The sequence below is a fragment of the Tiliqua scincoides genome, chromosome 3, assembly GCF_035046505.1.
Source record: "Tiliqua scincoides isolate rTilSci1 chromosome 3, rTilSci1.hap2, whole genome shotgun sequence".
NCBI classification, from domain to species: Eukaryota; Metazoa; Chordata; class Lepidosauria; order Squamata; family Scincidae; genus Tiliqua; species Tiliqua scincoides.
Window position 1 is genome coordinate 22,643,097 of NC_089823.1, and position 21,691 is coordinate 22,664,787.

Below are 21,691 nucleotides of genomic sequence, written 5' to 3' on the forward strand. Positions count from 1 at the left end.
AGGTTCTTTCAAGAACCGCACAACATTTCAGATAGATCTTTCACAGTCTGGTATAACTTCTGGCCCCCAGTTGCCTCCCACCCTGGCTGACAAAAGCAGCTCACTTCTCTCACTTAAAGGGCAGCCAAGACGCTTCTTTGCTCACACCAAAGAGCAGGTGAAATAACTTAGCTCAGCTTGTCAGCTGCTTCAAGGTCTCGCTATTCACAGAGCTGCCGGTGGCCTTGAACTGGCTACCATCAGATGTTATCTTTGGGCTAACAGAGGCTCTACCCTCTGGACCAGACCTCCTGGGGGACATCCACTAAAATTAAGTGTTGGGAGAGTTAGGACAGACAAAAGAAAATATTTTTTTACTCAGCGTGTGGTTGGTCTGTGGGACTCCTTGCCGCAGGATGTGATGACAACATCTGGCCTGGATGCCTTTAAAAGGGGATTGGACAAGTTTCTGGAGGAAAAATCCATTACGGGTTACAAGCCATGATGTGTATGTGCAACCTTCTGATTTTAGAAATGGGCTATGTCAGAATGCCAGATGCAAGGGAGGGCACCAGGATGCAGGTCTCTTGTTATCTGGTGTGCTCCCTGAGGCATTTGGTGGTCCGCTGTGAGATACAGGAAGCTGGACTAGATGGGCCTATGGCGTGATCCAGTGGGGCTGTTCTTGTGTTCTTATGCCCTGTGATTACACAGGCAAACACACATTTTGCTTCCTTAAACATTACACCAATTCCTGGGTACATTTGTGGTGCCGATTCAAAAAATGGCATCTGTTTTGCCCTATCACGTCTAGTTTTGGAGATATAGTGAATTTCACTCTTTAGTGAATGGTTCAAGTAGCTTCCTCATGAGAAAGCCTACACCATGGCTTCCTCATGAGTAAGCTGCTTGAACCATACACTAATGAATGAATGTAGTCTTGAGCATAAAATGCAAACACCATTCATACATATTTGAAATGTTTTTCATCAGAAATTAATGATTTCAGTAGATAATTCATAATAATTAGGGGAAAAAATGTCCTGATCTATGAGTAGTGAGTTCTTCCAAAGTGGTTTGCTGGGAAGCAATAAACTTGAGCTTAATGTCACGTGCTTTGCGTATGCACCTCTTGCACCTCATAAATTAAGGCAGTAATGGGCTTTGTGCTGGAAACTGAAAATAAAAAGTCCTTCAAAATTCTTGGCTCACTGCTCTAAGGTACATTCTCATTATAAGAAGTAACTAAAATTTTGTGGCTTCATAACTCCTGTGCAGGAGAAAACAGAGACTAGTGAATTGTAACAAGCCCTTTTATGCTGTAGTAAAAGTGGGTCAAACTGCAACCATAAAACAGAAGACAAAAGGTGTCATTTCAGTAGGTAAAATGCAAAGGAAATTTAAAAGGTTACAATTGCATTTATCATGCCCAAGGAAAAATATTGCAGTTTCTTTTATAAAGTAATTGACTGTGGCTGCAATCCTAACCACACTTTCCTGAGAGTAAGCCCCATTGAACAAAATAGGACTTACTTCTGAGTAGACCTGGCTAGGATGTGCTCTGTCTTCTTTAATTTCTTTTTTCATATTCCAACACTGCTTTAGTGCCAGAAGATTGGAGGATAGCAAATTTCACGCCTATTTTTAAAAAGGGAAAGAGGGGGGACCCGGGAAACTATAGGCCGGTCAGCCTAACATCCATACCGGGTAAGATGGTGGAATGCCTCATCAAAGATAGGATCTTAAAACACATAGACGAACAGGCCTTGCTGAGGGAGAGTCAGCATGGCTTCTGTAAGGGTAAGTCTTGCCTCACGAACCTTATAGAATTCTTTGAAAAGGTCAACAGGCATGTGGATGCGGGAGAACCCGTGGACATTATATATCTGGACTTTCAGAAGGCGTTTGACACGGTCCCTCACCAAAGGCTACTGAAAAAACTCCACAGTCAGGGAATTAGAGGACAGGTCCTCTCGTGGATTGAGAACTGGTTGGAGGCCAGGAAGCAGAGAGTGGGTGTCAATGGGCAATTTTCACAATGGAGAGAGGTGAAAAGCGGTGTGCCCCAAGGATCTGTCCTGGGACTGGTGCTTTTCAACCTCTTCATAAATGACCTGGAGACAGGGTTGAGCAGTGAAGTGGCTAAGTTTGCAGACGACACCAAACTTTTCCGAGTGGTAAAGACCAGAAGTGATTGTGAGGAGCTCCAGAAGGATCTCTCCAGACTGGCAGAATGGGCAGCAAAATGGCAGATGCGCTTCAATGTCAGTAAGTGTAAAGTCATGCACATTGGGGCAAAAAATCAAAACTTCACATATAGGCTAATGGGTTCTGAGCTGTCTGTGACAGATCAGGAGAGAGATCTTGGGGTGGTGGTGGACAGGTCGCTGAAAGTGTCGACCCAATGTGTGGCAACAGTGAAGAAGGCCAATTCTATGCTTGGGATCATTAGGAAGGGTATTGAGAACAAAACGGTTAGTATTATAATGCCGTTGTACAAATCGATGGTAAGGCCACACCTGGAGTATTGTGTCCAGTTCTGGTCGCCGCATCTCAAAAAAGACATAGTGGAAATGGAAAAGGTGCAAAAGAGAGCGACTAAGATGATTACGGGGCTGGGGCACCTTCCTTATGAGGAAAGGCTACGGCGTTTGGGCCTCTTCAGCCTAGAAAAGAGACGCTTGAGGGGGGACATGATTGAGACATACAAAATTATGCAGGGGATGGACAGAGTGGATAGGGAGATGCTCTTTACACTCTCACATAATACCAGAACCAGGGGACATCCACTAAAATTGAGTGTTGGGCGGGTTAGGACAGACAAAAGAAAATATTTCTTTACTCAGCGCGTGGTCGGTCTGTGGAACTCCTTGCCACAGGATGTGGTGCTGGCGTCTAGCCTAGACGCCTTTAAAAGGGGATTGGACGAGTTTCTGGAGGAAAAATCCATTATGGGGTACAAGCCATGATGTGTATGCACAACCTCCTGATTTTAGGAATGGGTTAAGTCAGAATGCCAGATGTAGGGGAGAGCACCAGGATGAGGTCTCTTGTTATCTGGTGTGCTCCCTGGGGCATTTGGTGGGCCGCTGTGAGATACAGGAAGCTGGACTAGATGGGCCTATGGCCTGATCCAGTGGGGCTGTTCTTATGTTCTTATGTTATGTTTAGTTCAGTGATTCTCAACCACTGGTGGTACTTGAGGTGGTGTCCGGTGGTACTTGTAGGACCCTCAGACCCCTACTGTTTGGCAGGTACACCAGCAACACAATACGACAAGCAGCTGTAGGAGGCTTGGTTTGGCGGGCAGAGCTCCAGTGTGCATTTTTGCATGCTTGAAAAAGCCCTCCCATCCATCCACCCTGAGCCTCTTACCAGTGTTTGTTAAATCATGCCTAGCCTCCCAGTCTGGAAGTTATAGGCAATGACATCATCACTCATAACTTCCAGTGGCACTTCCTATAGGTAGACCATGTGAAGTAGTACGGTGGGGGGGGGGCGGTGCAAACATTGAGAAACACTGCTTTAGGCCATTTCAGATGTTGAAGAAAGCAGCACTTATATACTCTTGTTAGATCCAGAGCCCAAAGTACTATATTCCTTCCCTGTGTAATGGAGATTAGGAGTAATTTTGTTACCAAGGCTGGGGTGGGAAGGAAAGGAGAAGTGTCAGTCACTTTGTTTTAAAAGAAGAGATGCATGATACCACTGTAGGAAGGGATGTGCACAGCTCACAGTTGTTTAAAAATTAAGCAGAAAATGCCCAAAACGCTGGAGAGGTGTCTTTAAAGAATGCTTGTACAAGCACTTTCCATACAGCACTTGCAATTGCAATGGAAGTGCTACCAGAGGGAGCAGTCAGTGACATTTTCCCAGCAACAAAAAAATATAATAGCATAAGTGCTTGAAAAACATGATTATCCAGAACAGAAACACTTCTAGGTTTTCCACAACCAACGAAGAATAGCTACAAATTTGACAGCCTGGAAAAGCCTCTGTGGGGTTCAGTTGTTCGTCTGTTTTTAACTAGCTTATGTGGTGGAACATATTTGGGTAGTCCTTTGGATTTTTCACAGACATCATCACCTTTCATATACATTTCAGTTGCATCACTTCTTTTTGAGGTCTGCAGAGGAATCATTTGTTTGTCAAACTCGACTGTGTCTTCTTGTTTATCTTATTCTATGTTTATGGAATATTTGTTTTTGGGAACTTAAGAAAAACTTATATGAAAGAGAGTGAATGAATGAATGAAATTGAATGAATTACTGAAAACATTATTTGGTAGCAGAATTTGCTGTGCCAAATTTTGTGCCCCAATCATTGTTATATGCGAAGTGTTACGAAACATGGGGCACAATCCTAACCAGATCTACTCAGAAGTAAGTCCTATTTTGTTCAGTGGGGCTTACTCTCAGGAAAGTGTGGTTAGGATTGCAGCCATGGTGTCACATTACACTCCTGCTGTCCTGATCAATTGTGTTTCTGCCACAGGCAGCATCCCTTGATCTTAAGTTTCATCCCTGTTCTTAACTGTGCCAGCCTATGCGTTGGCAGAGTGGTTGCTGTACCCCAGTTTAGACATTTATATTGTTTCCCACATGTAATTAATGAGCAAGTCAATCATTCTTTATGTATTTGAATGGTTTTCAGTGTATCTTGTTGATTATTGTTCTTAGGCTGTAGAGACTTTAAAGATGTTTGAAAAAAAGGACAGCAGAGTTAAAAGTGCAGCTGCAACAAACCTTTCATTTCTTTATTTCTTGGTAAGTTACTTTTGTGGAGTATTTTTTAATTCATCTAAGGCAGGGGTGTCCAAATATTTTGTCAGGAGAGCCATATCATCTCTCTGACACTGTGTCAAGGGCCGGCAAAGAAAGAATTAATTTACCATTTAAAGTTTGAATAATTTTACATAAATGAATATATTAGAGGTGGAACTTATATGAATGAATGAAGGTCTTGGAATAGCTCAAGGCCTATAAAAGGCCTTGCACAAAGCAAGATCAGCCTTTCCTTCACTACCACTGCTGCATCAAATATGAAACAGCAAGTCGTGGAGGGAGCCCTCATCCCACAGCTCAGATGAGAGGTTGAACAGTTGTCCTGAGAGCAGTTGCGTCAGGCTAGCACAGGCTCCAGCAAGTCTCAGGAGGGCCATTGGAGACTGGGGGCTCCCAGAGGGCCTGATTGGCCCCCAGGCTGGGGTTTGGGCACCCCTGATCTAAGGGTATGGGCTAGTGGGGGATAGAATTCACCCTTACATTTAGTAAAAAGGTAGCTGTGAAGAGAATGGAGAGGGGGTGATCTGGGGGCTGGATTGTGGGGAGATCTGGTGATGGAAAGGAAAAATGTGCATGGCACAGTTTGCAAGTCACAGGGGGGACAGCACCAGACTTTCATAGACAGCAGAGGGACTTGGACCAGATCAGGTTGAGGATGCATAAAGCACCATGCCCTTGTGTCTAAGTGTAGCTGAAGCAGTGGGTTGTTATCCTGAAAAATGACTTTGGATATAAAAAGTAAATTATTCAGAATATTAATGGACTGTGAACATGCTGTCAATAGTGGGTAGTTTGCTGTGTATCACAAAATAATCTGCAACAGAAGTTATTCCGAAGCAAGCATAATCTACTATTTGTGTTATGTGTTTAATTCAGGAAAATGAATTTACACAGGCAAACAACTATGCAGATTTAGCAGTAAATTCTGATAGATACAACCCATCTGCTCTCACAAATAAAGGAAACACTCTTTTTGCTAACGGAGAGTATGAGAAGGCAGCGGAGTTCTATAAGGAATCTCTAAGGAATGATTCTTCATGCACTGAAGCACTTTATAATATTGGTAGGTTGATATTTGGCTGAAGATAAAGTTTGTACATGGCATTCTGGTTATACTTGTCCTTCTCAGTAGCAGAGACAGTACATTACACACTTCTGATTAAAGCTGTAGTAAATAAGGAGTAATACTGTAGTATAAACATAATTGTTTTGTTGCTGTCCAGTGCTGCATGTTCATCACAGTGCCAAGACAAAACTCTTGTCTAAACAGGAGGTTTCTGTGGGTATTTTGGTGGAGATTGCCCGGCACTACACTTGTATCTTTTTTTGTGCTTTTTAAAGATGCCCCCTCTGTTAAAGGGGGAGCTCTCTGCCTTTTGGAACACCATATCCAAATCAGATTGCTACACGTGACGAATATTTAAAGAAAAAGTTATTTGCAAACTAGGAGTGGGTCATGCATCTTGTACCCAACATATTGGCACAAGTGAAATTTGTTCATGTAAAGGCAAGAACTTAAGTAGTTGATCAGCCGCTACAATCCATATTCATCGTCCTCAGAATGTATCTTCAGGCTTAGCACTCCACCACAGGAGCATCTTGGAAATGATCCTCATAGAGTGGAAAAAATACTTGCATGATTAGAAACAAAGCATTGTAAGAGGGCTTTCAGGAAATCCTCAAATTTCAGGCTTAATTCAGTAGTTCTCAAACTTTTTAGCAGCAGGACCCACCTGAAAAAAAGAAGTTTCACTTTACTAGCCACTCAAGCCTCTATGGCACTGGTTCTGAAAACTCTCTGGGAGTTTGAGGACCGGGATAAGTCTTTGCGGGGTCGGGCTGGAAAGCAGTAATGTGATCCCCAGGATCATGGCACTGTGGGGGACATAGGGTTTTTTAAAAATGTACCTGAGTTCCTTCCAGCACTGGAGCTCCGCAGAGACCTGCAACACAGCTTCTAAACATTGGAAAAACACGATTGTGACTCACTTCTGGGTTACAATCGCAAAACCAGAAGTGGGTTACAATTGTGTTTTCCCAGTGTTTAAGGCACAGGGAGCCCTGTAGAGGGCTTAGCGGGGCTTCCCACACCTTCCAGACACTGGCAGGGACTCAGGTACATTAGAAAAAGCCCCTATGGTCCTGCAGTGGCCCTGCACCTTAAGGGGGCAGCAGTAGTAGTTCTTAGTGGGTCACAACCTACAAGTTTGCGAACCACTGCTCTATGGCTATGATGATGATTGGGCAGCAGTGCTCCCCCCAAATTCTAGATGGTTTAAACCCTGATGCACATAGCCTAATATGCCTTGTCAGTTTCACGACCCACCAAAAATAGAAAGTACAGGGACCTTGGTATCCACTGATTTGGTATCCACTGATTTGACTCACCACTGATACCAAGGTCTACTTTAAAGTGTCTTGTAACAAGGAAAAAAGCACAAAAAACCATTTTCCTACCTTTGCGTTGTTAAATAATTATAATTTCATTCTATTAGATTTCATTATTCACCCCATCTAATGGCTGAATTTAGTATAGTACAGTGATTTTCAACAAGTGTGCTGTGGCACACTGGTATGTTGTGAATGGTCTGCAGGTGTGCCTCAAAAGTTGACCCTCCCCCTGTCATTTATTGGTAGTGCCACTGGGAGATATGAGCCCCCACCACCAGCATCACAGTGTGTCTTGTCCATTGCCAAAAAAGTGATGGTGTGTCTTGACAATTTTTGGGCCATTTCAGTGTGCCATGAGATGAAAAAGGTTGAAAATCTCTGGTATAGTGTATATATCAATGCATTATGGGGAAACAACAGAGGAGCAAGAAACCTGGAAATGGGTCTTTAAAGCTATTTTTCCACTGATTTGGTATTCACTGATTTTTTTTTATCCGCTGGGGGTTTCGGAACTGAACCCCCGTGGATAATGAGGCATGACCTGCAGAATGAAAAGTAGTGCCCAGATCTCCTTGAAAGATGGAAAGCTGGAAGAAACATGAAGAATAAAAAAATGTTCAGTAGCAATCAACAGAAGTTTGGGCTGTGCCTAAATCTGAGTGGTACAGCTACTACTTTGTGGTGCTTAAGACTTATAATTTCACCACACTCAATCAGTTAGTTACAATGTATTTAGTATAGAATGAATGAACTAGTCAAACCACAATTCCTCTTTTCTAAACAAATTTATTCTTACATTTCTTCTTCTCTGCTCTGTAATTCACTAATGATGCCAAATATTTCTGACCTTTTGTTTTCAGGTTTAGCATACAAAAAATTGAACAGGTTAGATGAGGCGTTGGATTCTTTTCTGAAGCTTCATGCCATCCTTAGAAACAGTGCCCAGGTTCTCTTCCAAATAGCAAACATGTATCTTTAAAAAAAATGTAAAGTCGCTATGTATCAGATCATATGTATATTGTAGATTCCCCCAAAGAGATAGCATTTGGTGGCAGCAGTGGCCCCTTGTGTTCACAGGTCTAGGAAGGTACAGGGTTAACACCAGAACTTTTGCTTGCATGTGTGGAATGTGTCCTTTACAGCTGTAACCTAGTAAGAATAATGAGGACTTTGGAGGCAAAGGTGAAAGAATTATTGCCAGAAGGTGTGGAGATTGGGGGGGGAGGGAGGAGCATGGGGGGGGCTGCCACAATGCAGGCACCGGAGATTGCTGGAGATTGTTGTGTGGCTGCTGAGCTGCAAGACATGAAGAACCTGCTGACTGGAACAGTGGAGGGGAAGGAGGACTCCTGCAGTTTGAACAGACAAGCTACCTGCCAGTTGCCTTCACAGAGGTGGTGGGGTTCACCAGGGCTTTGCACATAGTTAAGACTGGCTATTTTGGGGATAAGAGAAGCTAATTAGCTGAAAGTGGGTATAAGGTTTCCAAGTTTGGAAAGAGAATTTAACAGGACAACTTCATGTTTATATAAACCTTGCATTTGAATCCCCATAATGCTCCAAGAAAGTCATGATGAGAAGTTCCTTAACTGAAAATACTTCAGATATGAACTAATGGAGGATCCTAATCAAGCCATTGAATGGCTTATGCAACTCATCAGCATTGTCCCAACTGATTCCCATGCATTAGCAAAGCTTGGAGAACTCTATGATAGTGAAGGGGATAAGTCCCAAGCATTTCAATATTACTATGAGGTATGTGGTTTTAAAATTAGAATTCTGTGTGCATGTTTTAATGTTAGACCCATAAAGGGTATGGAATGGCTCTTTGAAAATGCCAAGAACAACTCTGCTGGAACAGGCTGAAGACCTATCTGCTCCAGCATCCTGTTTCCCACCCCAAAGCACCCCCTCCTTGCCACCCTTGCACCATACCCATGCACCACTTGAGGCAAGCCTAACTGCTTTGTCCAGCATGGTTCCTGAATTCAGTGCTGGCAGGCAAGTGCAAACCTTTGTATTGGCACTGCTGGCTCACAAGTAGTCGCAAATGTGCTTTATGGCATGTTTGCATCACTCTGAACCGGTGCAGGGACAGTGGCCTCTGGTACAGCAGCCACAGAGAGGGCATCTATATATTATTATTAATACCACTTAGAAAATTGTACTCTGTTATTATTATTATTATTTATTATTTTATTAATTTGTACCCCACCTTTTTGCCCAACAGGCACACAAGGCGGCTAACAAACAATTTAAAAATACAACATGAAAAACAGTTAAAAACAGTTTACAATGATTAAAAAGCTAAAAACAAAACAAACCCCGTGGATTTTCATATAAAAAGCAAGAACGCCAGCCTGCCTGTCAACAATTAAAAGCTTTTTGAAATAAAAAGGTTTTCAGTCCACGCCAAAACGTTAGCAACGAGGGAGCAGTTCTCAGTTCTAAGGGGAGGGTATTCCACAGTTCGGGGGCCACCACCGAGAAAGCCCTCTTCCTGGCCGCCACCCCTCTCACATCTCTTAGTGGCGGCACAGTCAAAAGGGCCCCCCAGAAGATCTAAGAGCACGGGCCGGATTGTAAGGAAGGAGGCGGTCCCTCAAATACCCCGGACCCGAGCCGTAAAGGGCTAAAAAAAATTTGTTAGAACAAATGAATTGTCAAAGAAAATGAAGGGGGTTTTTTTGCATTATTTTAGCTTCACAAACACGTAAAATAGAACATTTGAAAAATAGGGCCAGCATCTTAGCAAAATGCAAGGTTTCTGTTAATTGTGAAAACTGCCACATTCTCTTTAGAGATTTGTTAGTGTTTATATAGCACACCACTCTCATTCATGTTGTGCATATAGTTAGCATCTGGAGAATTACACATGCAAGTGAGTTAGATATTTCAGGGGCATATCGCTAATCACTAATGTTGCGTTGCTTTCACCTTTATTTTTTCAGTCCTATCGGTATTTCCCTTCAAACATTGAGGTCATTGAATGGCTTGGAGCCTATTACATTGACACTCAGTTTTGTGAAAAAGCCATTCACTACTTCGAAAGAGCAGCGCTCATTCAGTAAGTACCACTTGTTATTGTGTGTTTAGTTAAGTATCATTGGTAAGGAGACTTTCTGCAGCCCAGCTATGTTGGTATACATTTATGTTGTGAATGACTTGAAGAGTAACCATGGGTACTTTTTCCTGAATTATTTGCACCTTTGATATGTTTTTGGCTTTCAAAGTAGGCATGCTGAGGCTTCAGCAAAAATACAGCTTTGATCTGTTGCATCTGCTTAGGTGGTCTAGAAAATTACCTTTCATTTCAGCAAGGCAATACTCTTGAATAAACCCAGGATACATGATAATATTTGATTTACAACTATGCTTTGATCTATTTCTCCTTGTAAGACCTTCTGGAGGCCAAAAACTGGAGCAGTGGCACCAAAATGGCTAGCATTGTAACCCATGGGCATCACGGCAGCCGCTGGAGGTCTCCTTGGGGGAAGGGGACAGTCTTCCCCTTCTCGTGAATAAGGGTGCAGGCTATTTTGCCAGTGCAGACTCAAGGAGCTCCTTGTTGGGCTTTTTAGCCTGACACAGAGCATAGAATCCGATGGAGGCCTCCACTGGTCCCACTCTTCTCCTGGGCCTGATCCTTCCCTCCCTCTGCCCCATTCCGCCCACTCCCTGCCTCTCCCCCCCCCGCCCTGAAAAGCCTTACATCCAGTCAGCACTGCAGGAGCGCTGGTCAGCTGTCCCTGCTGCACTTGATGCCGACTGGTTATGGGTCGGCACTTGCGTTGCCTATTCCTAGGGTGCCATAAATATGCTGTATGTCAGTGGTTCTCAAACATTTAGCACTGGGACCAACTTTTTAGAATGCGAATCTGTCAGGACCCACAGGAAGTGATGTCATGACCCGAAGTGACATCATCAAGCACAAAAAATTTTCATGACCCTAGGCTGCAATCCTACCCATACTTACCCAGGAGTAAATCCCATTGACTATCTTTGTTAAAAGAATATTTTCAGGACATTGAGGCACAACCAGGAGAAATTTACTACCTGAGCATGGCAAGGCCTGAAAGCCTGGGGCCTGTATCTAGATGGAAGCCCAAGGCTAAAGTAAGACAAGAGAAAAGTGTGCCATGTGACCCTGGACTGAACAATGGTGACTGGAGAAATGTGCTGAGTCACAGTGACTTTGCAGCCCCAATGCAAGTCAATGGGAAAGGGACTGGGGCAGCCTGGAAGGATGATGTAACCAAGTCACGAGAAGATGAGGTAATAGGAATGAGTGTCACCCGATTGGTCAGGGGAGGTATAAAAGGGAGGCTGCTAGAGCTTGCCCTCCTGGGTCATCAGGAGTTTGGAAGAGCGTGAATTTGTGTTGGAATATCGAGAGAACTGTGCTTGCTGTTTCGCTGCTGTGAGTCTGGCTGCTGCTTGTATCATATGTAAATACAGCTTGGTGGTGGACATCTGCCTGGCTCATGTTTTCATCTCATCGCTATCTTGGGTCGATTCAGGTGCTAGCATTTCACTGCACTACATTCTCTGCGGGCTCTGCTCGTCGCATAGCCCAAACAATATACATAGCAGCTTATTAAAAGTACAGGTCTGTAACACTTCCCCAAATGCAGTCACACACCATGCTAGCATCAAGTCTAATATATTAAACGTTAAATATTGAAATGAATGGGGACCCACCTGAAATTGGCTCATGACCCACCTAGTAGGTCCCAACCCACAGTTTGAGAAACACTACTGTATGTCATGATTATGACACACAAGGCTTGCAGTACACTTGTACCGCTGGCACTGAAGAACTCAAGACTGGGCTCTATGTTCCATTTAGATCAGTGGGACGTACTCTCAGATAAGTGTGTGTAGGATTGCAGGCCAATTGTAGCATAAACGTTATGAAAGGTTATGCTAGAATAAATGTGTTCACTTTTAAGATGCCACAAAGCTCTGGTACAGAGTAAGGGCGCAATCCTAGCCCCTTATGTCAGTGCTTTCCAGCACTGGCATAGCAGTGCCAATGGGACATGTGCTTCATCCTGCAGTTGGGTGTCACTCATGGAGGCCTCCTCAAAGTAAGGGAATGTTTGTTGCCTTACCTCAAAGCTGCATTGCCCTTTCGTCAGTGCTGGAAAGCACTGACATAAGGGGTCAGGATTGTGCCCTAACACTAATACTACTCCGAATGTTGTTTCCAAATAAATAGGTTGGCCAGGATATTATACTATCTGCACCCTTTTATTTTAATAACTAAAATAGTTGTTTTAAAATTACTGAATAAAACAGTAGATCATGATTTTAAAGAAATCCATTGTGCTCCCCATCATACTTGGATATATTTATTTGCACTTACTACTTTCTGTATGCATTGCATTGTACCTTAAGCATTGTTTTTACGCTCCTAATATATCTGTAATTGATTACATAAATCTTGAGGAATTCTGACCCTTGCCATAGGAAAAAGGAATGGGATTGAGCGTGAAAGTCTTGATGCCATGCCACATCTCATGAAGTGGTGATAGTAACTTGGCTGAGTCTGGCTGCAGCCATCAGTGCCATTTAACGTGTAATGTGATGCTTTAAAAATGAACAGTATCAACATAAAATTCATATGGAAGGTAACCTATAACACCTTGGATCGCGTTTTCTGTTTTCATTATTTCTTGGTAAATCTGGTAGTTTCTCACCTCCCTTATTTTTCAGGAAGTACCCAAATTCTTTACCTTCATTTATGCAAGGGGGGAAAGAAAAGATTTGTTCTTAAATGGATACAGACCAATAAAAATGTTTTTAAAACAATACCTTTAAGAGTGGCTTTGCTGACCACTTCAAAAGACCAAAATGCAGCCTGGTTATTGATTTGTTGATGTTGGCACCTTTTGCCCTTTGGAAAATACAGAAGACAAACCTGGGAATTTGAAAACATTGGACTTGATCCTGAAGGGTGTTTTTTTTTCCTGGCACAGGCCCCAAGCATTTGAGAACCAAAGCTGCAACGAAACATGTAATCTTTTGTCTATTTGCATACCGATGTAGAAATTTTTAGAAAAGAAAGTTTCTCATTATAAGTAATAGAACATTTTTGAAAAAGATTAAATATATTTAAATCACTGCATATAAAATTCCACATTATTAATCTTGAATTAATAACTGCCATGTAAAAAGAGAAAATGCTACTTATATTCAACAAATAAACTATTTTCAAAAAATAAATTTTCATTTCTTTTTACCATCCCTTCATTCTGTTTTAGTCCTATGCAGTCATTTTATTTGGGGAGGGAGGGTATATCAGTAATGATCAATACATTTGAAATGTCTGTTTTAAGAAATAGTATTTTAGATTTTATTAATTTGAACAGGGGAACTGTGCGATACGCTTCTTCATTTGACAATGATTCTACCTAAGTTAAGCACTAAAAGCCCCTGGAGTAGTAATAGGAAACTGAGAGCCCAATCCTCAGCTCGGCGTTCTGGCTTCCCACTGGCGTACACTGTCACAAATGTGCTGTAAGGCAAGTTTGCGAGGCTTACTGCCGGGCCAGCACCGGTGCTAGCCCAGCGCTGGCTGGTGTTGGACTAGCGCCGGGTGGGCGCCTGTCCTCCACTGAGCCGCGGCACGGTAAACAGGGTGGGGAGGGGGGCAGGAGGAGGAGTTCCGGGGAGGAGGAGTTACGAGGAAGCGGGAAGGGGGGAGGGAGGCGTGCCATGGGAGAGAGGCGCTCCACTGGATCCTGCACTTTCGTGTGGGACTCGGTGCCCTACACGAATGCCTTTACCCTACCACCGATCTTTTGTTCGGCAGTAACTTGAGTAACCCCATTGCGGGGCTACTTCCCTTACTCGGCAGAAGGGGACGAAAGTCCCCTTCTCCTGAGGTGTTGCCCACGGTAGCCCAAGGTGCACAGGATCCGGTGGCAGCCGTTTTCGGTGCCACCAAAGCTGCGCACCCTGGGCAGCTCAGGATTGGGCTGCCCAGCATGTGCTTAATTCTCTCCAGACTTTAAGTGCTTAAATACAGCAGGACCATGCCTTGTAGACCATGCTAGCACTGCTGCTACATAATCTTGCAAGCTGTCCAGTCAAATTAAAAACTTGCCTAGAAATTTAATGCCATCAGTAGGCTAGCTGGGGGTGGGGGACTTTAAGTACTGCAGGTGCTGCAACAGGCCGTATACGTGGTCCCTCCCACTCTCTATCGGAGCCATTCTGGGCAGACACGGCAACATGCCGGCAACTGGTGTCTCCTGTCCTGTGAATGACTTCGATGGTGAGTGGTAGGGGCCACTTACACAGAACATGGCTGCGCCTGTACAACTTACCGTTTTCCTCCCTCTAGCTAAGCTATTGAATGCCACTGAACTACATATTTCACCTTCATATTAGTGATTTAAAAAAGAAAATCTGATTCATTTTGGGTGAAATCCTTAGTGGTTGATTTCCTTGATATTTTTTGATATTTACAGAACAATTTGCCTGTTCCATAACACTATCATGATATATTTCTCTGCAGACCAACACAGGTGAAGTGGCAATTGATGGTTGCTAGTTGCTACAGAAGAAGTGGTGAGTTGCTTTGCATGTGACTTTCTAGCTTTCATATTCACCTTTCTCTCAAAAATATTTTCTTTTAACACTTAGCATTTTTATTTGTCCCTAACAGTCAAAACAATTAGAGAATGTTGAGGTGTGTGGTTTTTTTACAGCCGATATTATGTATGTTTACTTAAAAGTATGTCTTCATTGATTTCAGTGTGATTTACTCCCAGATGACTGTATAGGATTGCAATCTTAATAGCTACCTTGTTTTATTATAAGTTTTTTATTTTGCTTTCAGGTTTTAAAAGGGGTTACAGTAATGATCAGACTGTTTGCTAATCAGTAGGTCTTATGTGTCCCACTCAAGAACCCAGAGATTGATATCTCCTCATTATCTACTACCTTATAAAAATGTGGGCACAATTCTAACCAACTTTCCAGTAAAGGCAATGCAGCTCCGAAGTAAGGGAGTAAACATTCCCTTACCTTGAGGAGGTCTCTGTGACTGTCACCCAACTGCAGCATATGCCCATTGGCACAGCTATGTGCAGGACAGTTAGTTAGGGTTAGGGCCTATGTTTCCCTGACAGAGGAAGAGCATTTCTAACATATGGGGAATGCCCTCACGCCACTGCAGTTAGGGTCATTAAATGGCAAGTTACAGCTTCTCCTTCTCTTGGGGCTGACCGTTACTCCGGTTTTGACCCTATGTACTGTAGGAAAGGTCATTGGCTGTTAATACTGCCAAAAATTCATAGAATTCCTGCTTATAATTTACTGGTAATGTGCACAATTAAATAACAATGGAAAGAAGACAAGCTAGATTTCTATTCAGATTCCTCAATCTCTCAAAAGTTAAAGCCAATAAAAAAGCTAGAGGGTGCTTTAATTGGGCATGTCAGTTTCTAATGTGGTGTGTCTCTGTGTGATATTTTTAAATTTTGCAAACAGGTAACTATCAGAAAGCTCTTGATACGTACAAGGTGATTCATAGAAAGTTTCCAGAAAATGCTGAATGTAAGTGATTTCATAAGGTGAACAATATAAATACCTGCCTTACTTCTTAATCATCTGTGGCAAACCAGTGCCTGTTAAGTTGCTGCTTAAAATAAACTTATAGGCATTATCTTGGGCCCCATGTGTGCTTCCTGGTTTACTTCAGAGGGGGACTGTCCATGAGAGCATCCATTTGCGCACTTGGAGCTGTCACTTGCATGGAAGTGAATGTGAAAGACCTTGTGGGGAAGGGATCTTGATGCTGAACACTGGAGTTTCCAGAGCCACAAGAATCATTGGATCAGGGCCCATTTGCTTAGGATTGCACCTGTCACCCTCAGGAATATTCCATCTCCCATCTCTGAATTTTCAAGTTTCATTAAATAAAGCAAAGAAAGTAGGTACATAGCCTTTTTCCTTTAAGTGACATAAGAAAAATTTGCTGGGTAGCTGTTCAGTTGCTCAGTAGGAAGTGAGTTGCCTGTCATCTTTCTGTGTTTGGCCAATAGTAGAAGTGGACTGGAATAATTCACAAGTCCTTGTCATTTAAAAAAAAAAAATGTGACAAATTATATAATTTAAATAACTTGAAGCATATTAGACTTCTTTATGTTTAGGGTTTTCCCCCCATTTCCTTATTAATGCCTTCTTCCACTGCATAGTGGCATTGCTGGAGTGTCCCACCAGGGGCAGCTACACCCCCCAGCCACATGACACCCCTTTACTATTGCAATGCAGCAGCGGTCCTGGGTCCGTCACCAACTGGCACACAGGTGTGACTGCACATCCTGTTGAGCGAAGTTCAGCGATGACACAATGAGTCATCGTACCACCAATGAATTATTTCTGGAGGACACCATTTGCAGCTGTTTGGAGCTATGATTGGGCGGGAAGGCCCATCCGCCACCAAAATGGCTCAGAGCACCTCTTGCTGGAGCTCGGGGGGCGCACAGGGCACCTGGGGCAGTCTGCCTCCTGCCCCCCATTATCAACACCACTACCACTACACCCCATGGCCTCTCCTTTTATTATTGTATTACTATCCTGCAGCTAGGAAACTATTTTTATAAAATCCAACATAGCTTTTTTCTCATATTTTTTTTCTGCAGCTTTATTACTAGACACTGGAGCAAAAAACAAGCTTTTTTATTACGTCTTTGTGATGCCTAAACTGTATTGCGACTGTAAAGACGGTCACAGTTCAATGCAGAATTAAACACACTTAAGTCAGTGAAAAAACTGGGCCATTTGTTTCAGCCATTGTTGCTAGGCAGTGTGCTTTGCTAATTTTTTTCACCTGCTTTGAAGTCTATTAATGGTCATTAATATAACTATTGTTCTGCTAGGTCTACGCTTCTTGGTTCGACTCTGTACAGACATGGGGCTGAAGGAAATCCAAGAGTATGCCACAAAGCTTAAGAGAGTGGAAAAACTAAAAGAAATACGGGAGCAGGTATGTTGATTTCTTTTTAAGAAAATCTGTGTTACTTCACAGCCTCATCTGAAGTGACTGTTTTTAATTAGTGTTCTTGATTTAACCTATAGAACAGAGGTCTTGACAGCTTTTATTGGGTTTCATGGACAGCCTGATACTGTGATCCTACAGAAATTTCCACTGTTATGAAGCTGCTCATACTGGCTTGGCTTGGCTTAGCAGAAATATAACAGTGATAAAAGAAAAATTAAAACTAACTGTGACTACTCTCATAACTCCTCCCCCACCAGTCACAGAACCAACTTTTGCAAACTTCCTTAGCAGCATCATACAAAGGACCAATCAACATGCAACAATTTCATGGCTATAGCTGCAATGCTATACATACTTACTTGGGAGTAAGTGCCATTAACCGCAGATATGTTGAATGTTAACATAGGTGCAATTGATGAGATTCTGGGTGTGAAAAATGGGTTTTAATGCAAAAATATTCCAATCAGTCATGACATGCAAAACCACTTCGCTGGCAAAATTTGTGATTTTAGAATTTATGTAGCTTGAAATACATGTATAAGCTAATTATCCACAGATTTTTTTCACCCAGTTTTATCTCATTGTGATGAGAAGCGCCCTTTAAATCCCTTGAAAAAAGATGTTTAACCTCATTAATGAGTGAGAGGGCAGCTGGTAGACAATCCATCAATCATTCTCTCTATAGGCAGTTAGAACAGCTTCACTTGCAGGCAAGTGAATCGCTGAGCAATAAGACATTGTTTTTTAAATGATTTGCTTTAATGCGATTTTTAAATGAATTTGCTTTAATGTGATTTTTCGTTCTGGGAACAGAACCCTCATGAATAACAAGACTCAACCTGTATACAGTATCTTTTATGGCCTTCCTCTTTCTTAAAAACTTCATTTTCCAAAAAAGTGTTAAGGTATTTAACAAGTTTTATTTTGAAATGTAGACGTTACAACAAATTAATTAAATCTTTTTAGCCGTGAGCCAAGAATATTAGAAACATAAAACTGGAGGATGGCCATTTCTTTTCAGGCATTCTGTTTGACTGTTTGCAATAATAAAACATTTTTGGATTTACAAGATTTTAGTACAAGAAGTTTCTTAGGAACTCACTTTAGGAATACCTTTAGTGTTTTTTCAGCTGCAGCCTTCCAACTTTACTGTAATGTGTTTTTATGCATCTGTCTTGTTTGAACTCAATCTAAAAGAATATAGATTTTATTGAAACTCTTTTGCTGAGCCTTCCAAGTCTATGTCAGCATTGTGTGAGTCTAGATCAGCCATTTTACACCATTGTGGCATGGCACACTGGTGTGCCACGAATGGTCTGCAGGTGTGCCACGACAGTTTGGGGGAGGGTCATTTGTTAGTAGAGCCAATGGGCATTTGAGCCCCGCACCACCAACATGGTGTGCCTTGATAATTGTCAAAAAACCGATGGTGTGCCTTGACAATTTTAGGACCTTGTCATTGTGCCGTGAGACAAAAAAACGTTGAAAATTACTGGTCTAGATTTTTATGATGTGCAACTTTTTACACCATATTATTAATTATGCCATACGGTAACAACATGCAAAATCTAATGTGCACGTGCCCACCTACTCTCTGCTGCCCAGGGTAGTTTGTGGTGGGGAGGAGCAGACCGAAATAGTCCCCTGTCCCTTTCACTTACTTGCAACTTTAGTTGCCCTGGGCCCAGTCTAGTTGCAAGCAGTCTGGACCCGGGCACCTGAAACTGAAGGTAAACAAAACAAGCAGGGTGTACTGGTCTTCACTTCTCAATTTCCTGCCAATGTGGCTGCTTTCTTAAGCAGATGGAAAGATGCAGAGGCAGAAGTGGCCATGGAGGATTCTACCTGGAGGAAGAACGGGGCTGCGTTTTCCCAGATTTTCTTAAGAACATAAGAACAGCCCCACTGGATCAGGCCGTAGGCCCATCTAGTCCAGCTTCCTGTATCTCACAGCGGCCCACCAAGTGCCCCAGGGAGCACACCAGATAACAAGAGACCTCATCCTGGTGCCCTCCCTTGCATCTGGCATTCTGACATAATCCTGCTTGTTTTGAGAAAGCAGAAAAGGAATCAGGGCATGGATGGAAATGTCTTCAGTTTTGGTGGGCCACCAATGGGAAGATGCTGAGTTGGGGGTACCATTCGTCTTTTTGTGACTGAGCGTTCAGCTGTGTCATGAGTGGACTGGCCTTGGTTCATACATTTATAACTCTGCCCTAATTCCTATCAATGCCAACGAAACTTGCAAGTGATAGCAAGCTCCAGGCATTTTCACAAATAGCAAGAAAGACTTTTACTTGCAAGGGACAAAAACAGAGTGTGTTCAAATCATTGTTCAGCCACTGGGTAGCTTCATTATCCAACAGAACTGGGAGGTGTATTTTATACACTGACAAGAGCTATAGAAATTGATGTTAATAGCATAATAGTTAATACCCTTGCTCTGGTTGCGTCCAAAGCTGTTCTGTACCTCAGAAAGGCCGAGGCCACTTTGCATGGCCTTTCTGAGGCTCCGAACAGACCCCGAAGTGGTTTTCAGATAACCTCTGGCAAAACCGGAAGTCATCTGAAAACTGCTCCGGGGGCCATTCTGAGCCTTGGAGAGGCCGCAGAAGGTAGCATGCAGCCCCTCCTAGGCTCAGAAAACCTCCCAGACATGACCGGACCAAGGTTCTGATTGCATCTGTGGGTGGGTGGAGCGATCCAGGGGTTTGGCATTCGCGGAGGGGCAAATCTATGAATGAAGAGGCCCCACCTGTAATATAATAGTACAGGTTCAGCCTTGTTATACACGGATTTGACTCAACCCGAATGGCCCCTGCAAATGAGAAGGAATGTGCTGATCCCTGGAGAAGGGGAAAAATGCATCCCTTTAAAATCACAGTTTAAAAAACTGCTGTTTACTGTTGCAGAGAAACAGTCATATAAGTGAAAATAACCTAAGTATCCACAGATTTTTCTATCTCAAAGCTGATTGGAAGGGCCCTTTAAATTAAAGGAAAACAGCCCTTTAATAATGCCAGAGAGGGCAGCTGGCTGACAATCCATCAATCATTCTCTCTGCAGACTTTGCTCCTCCCTTCCCCCTGAGCACATGAACGAAGGCTAAATGGCAGCCATTATCACCTTCTCCGTTCTTTCCCCCTTGCTGGGGCTCCTGGTGAAGGGAGGGATTGCTGCCTCCTAGTGAAGCCTAAGTGCCTGGAGAGACACTGATTGCCTCTGTGCATTACAAAGGCCATCAAGGCTGTTTTTAAATTACCGGAACAAAGAGACTTTGTTTTTTAAATTGATTTGCTATAGTTCGTTTTTTTGCCATGAGTTCTTGGAACCCTCACGAATAATGAGACTCAACCTGTATTAATAGTATACTGTTGCTTAATTGCTTAATATTATCTGTATCTACTACTGCTGTGGCTTCAGGTTGCTTAGTACTACCTGTGTCTATTCCTATAGCATGCCTATACTATACAATAACTCTGCTACTGTTTCTATAGCGTGCCAAATCTGGCAGAGAAGGTAGTGCTCGTGCTCGCAGAGAAGGAAGTGCTGGTGGAGGTAAGTCCCGGTGAAATGATGACAAACTGAAGGCTTCTGGGAAAGTAAAGGCAAGTTTATCGCTATATACTCAGCCAGCCATCTCTGTCTGACCCATGGCCCAGGCCCTCAAATTATGCATACTCCTAGTAGGAACAAGTTGCAGCCTAGAGCTATATGGAGGAGAGGGATGGTTTACTGTGAGTATGGGAGGGATGCATGGGCCTCCAGCTATAAGCAATGGTCATTGCACTGTGTTGTGTATGTCTAAGGGCCAGCCAGAGCGGAGTGGGGTGAGAAGAGGGTTACATTGAACTCTGTATGGATCAATTTCCACACATCTAGCTGTGCCTGTATGGAGCCCTTTACTTTGTGTGCATTTCGTGGTACAGAATATCAAGCTGGAGGGAAAGGCAATTATTGCTCTTTGTCCATTATAGCATCTAGTTGTTGAGGTGTTTAATGTTATCAATGCTGTCATTATTGGAAATGAAGCTTTACAGTTGCCATTTTGTCAGTCAGCAAAATTTATATCAAATAGATTACAAGGTAGCTGAACTCTCATTAGAACTGTTAACCAAGATGCTGCTGTTTTGCTCCAACCCCCCTCCCCCCACGGCTACAGCAAACCACATGAAAAGCAAGCTCATGGGTAGCTGAAGCCCAAATAACACAAGATAAAATCTCATGAGAATTCTTAAGTTCGTGCTGAAGTAGTGCTATGAAAGCTTTCTGTAATGTGTCTTATTACAGCTGCAGTCAAGGTACACACAACATTTCGCTTTTAGAACTTTGAATTCCTGAGAAAGAGAACCCAGTTAATGCTTCCAAGAGTTTTGGAACTGGGGGAATGAATGGGGTACCTTGCAATCTGTGGGATGGTGATGGCCCAGAACAGATCTGCATAACACATGACCTACCAAAAGAAACACAAGCAACCATCAGCAATTAGGGCTCATCAGGTGCTTGACAATTCTCTGTCTTT

General features: G+C 42.9%; 1 protein-coding gene across 2 annotated transcripts in view; it reads left to right on the forward strand.

Moving 5' to 3' along the window:
- The window catches only part of IFT88 (intraflagellar transport 88), a 45,470-nt gene that overhangs the window by 20,318 nt on the left and 3,461 nt on the right, over nucleotides 1–21,691 (forward strand). For both annotated transcript variants that reach the window (XM_066619752.1, XM_066619753.1), the window contains exons 17-25: nucleotides 4,659–4,745; nucleotides 5,640–5,826; nucleotides 8,015–8,123; nucleotides 8,759–8,909; nucleotides 10,106–10,221; nucleotides 14,680–14,732; nucleotides 15,657–15,722; nucleotides 17,048–17,154; nucleotides 20,667–20,727. In XM_066619752.1, the coding sequence (XP_066475849.1) occupies nucleotides 4,659–4,745; nucleotides 5,640–5,826; nucleotides 8,015–8,123; nucleotides 8,759–8,909; nucleotides 10,106–10,221; nucleotides 14,680–14,732; nucleotides 15,657–15,722; nucleotides 17,048–17,154; nucleotides 20,667–20,727 (937 nt within the window). The remainder of the gene's footprint in view (nucleotides 1–4,658; nucleotides 4,746–5,639; nucleotides 5,827–8,014; nucleotides 8,124–8,758; nucleotides 8,910–10,105; nucleotides 10,222–14,679; nucleotides 14,733–15,656; nucleotides 15,723–17,047; nucleotides 17,155–20,666; nucleotides 20,728–21,691) is intronic.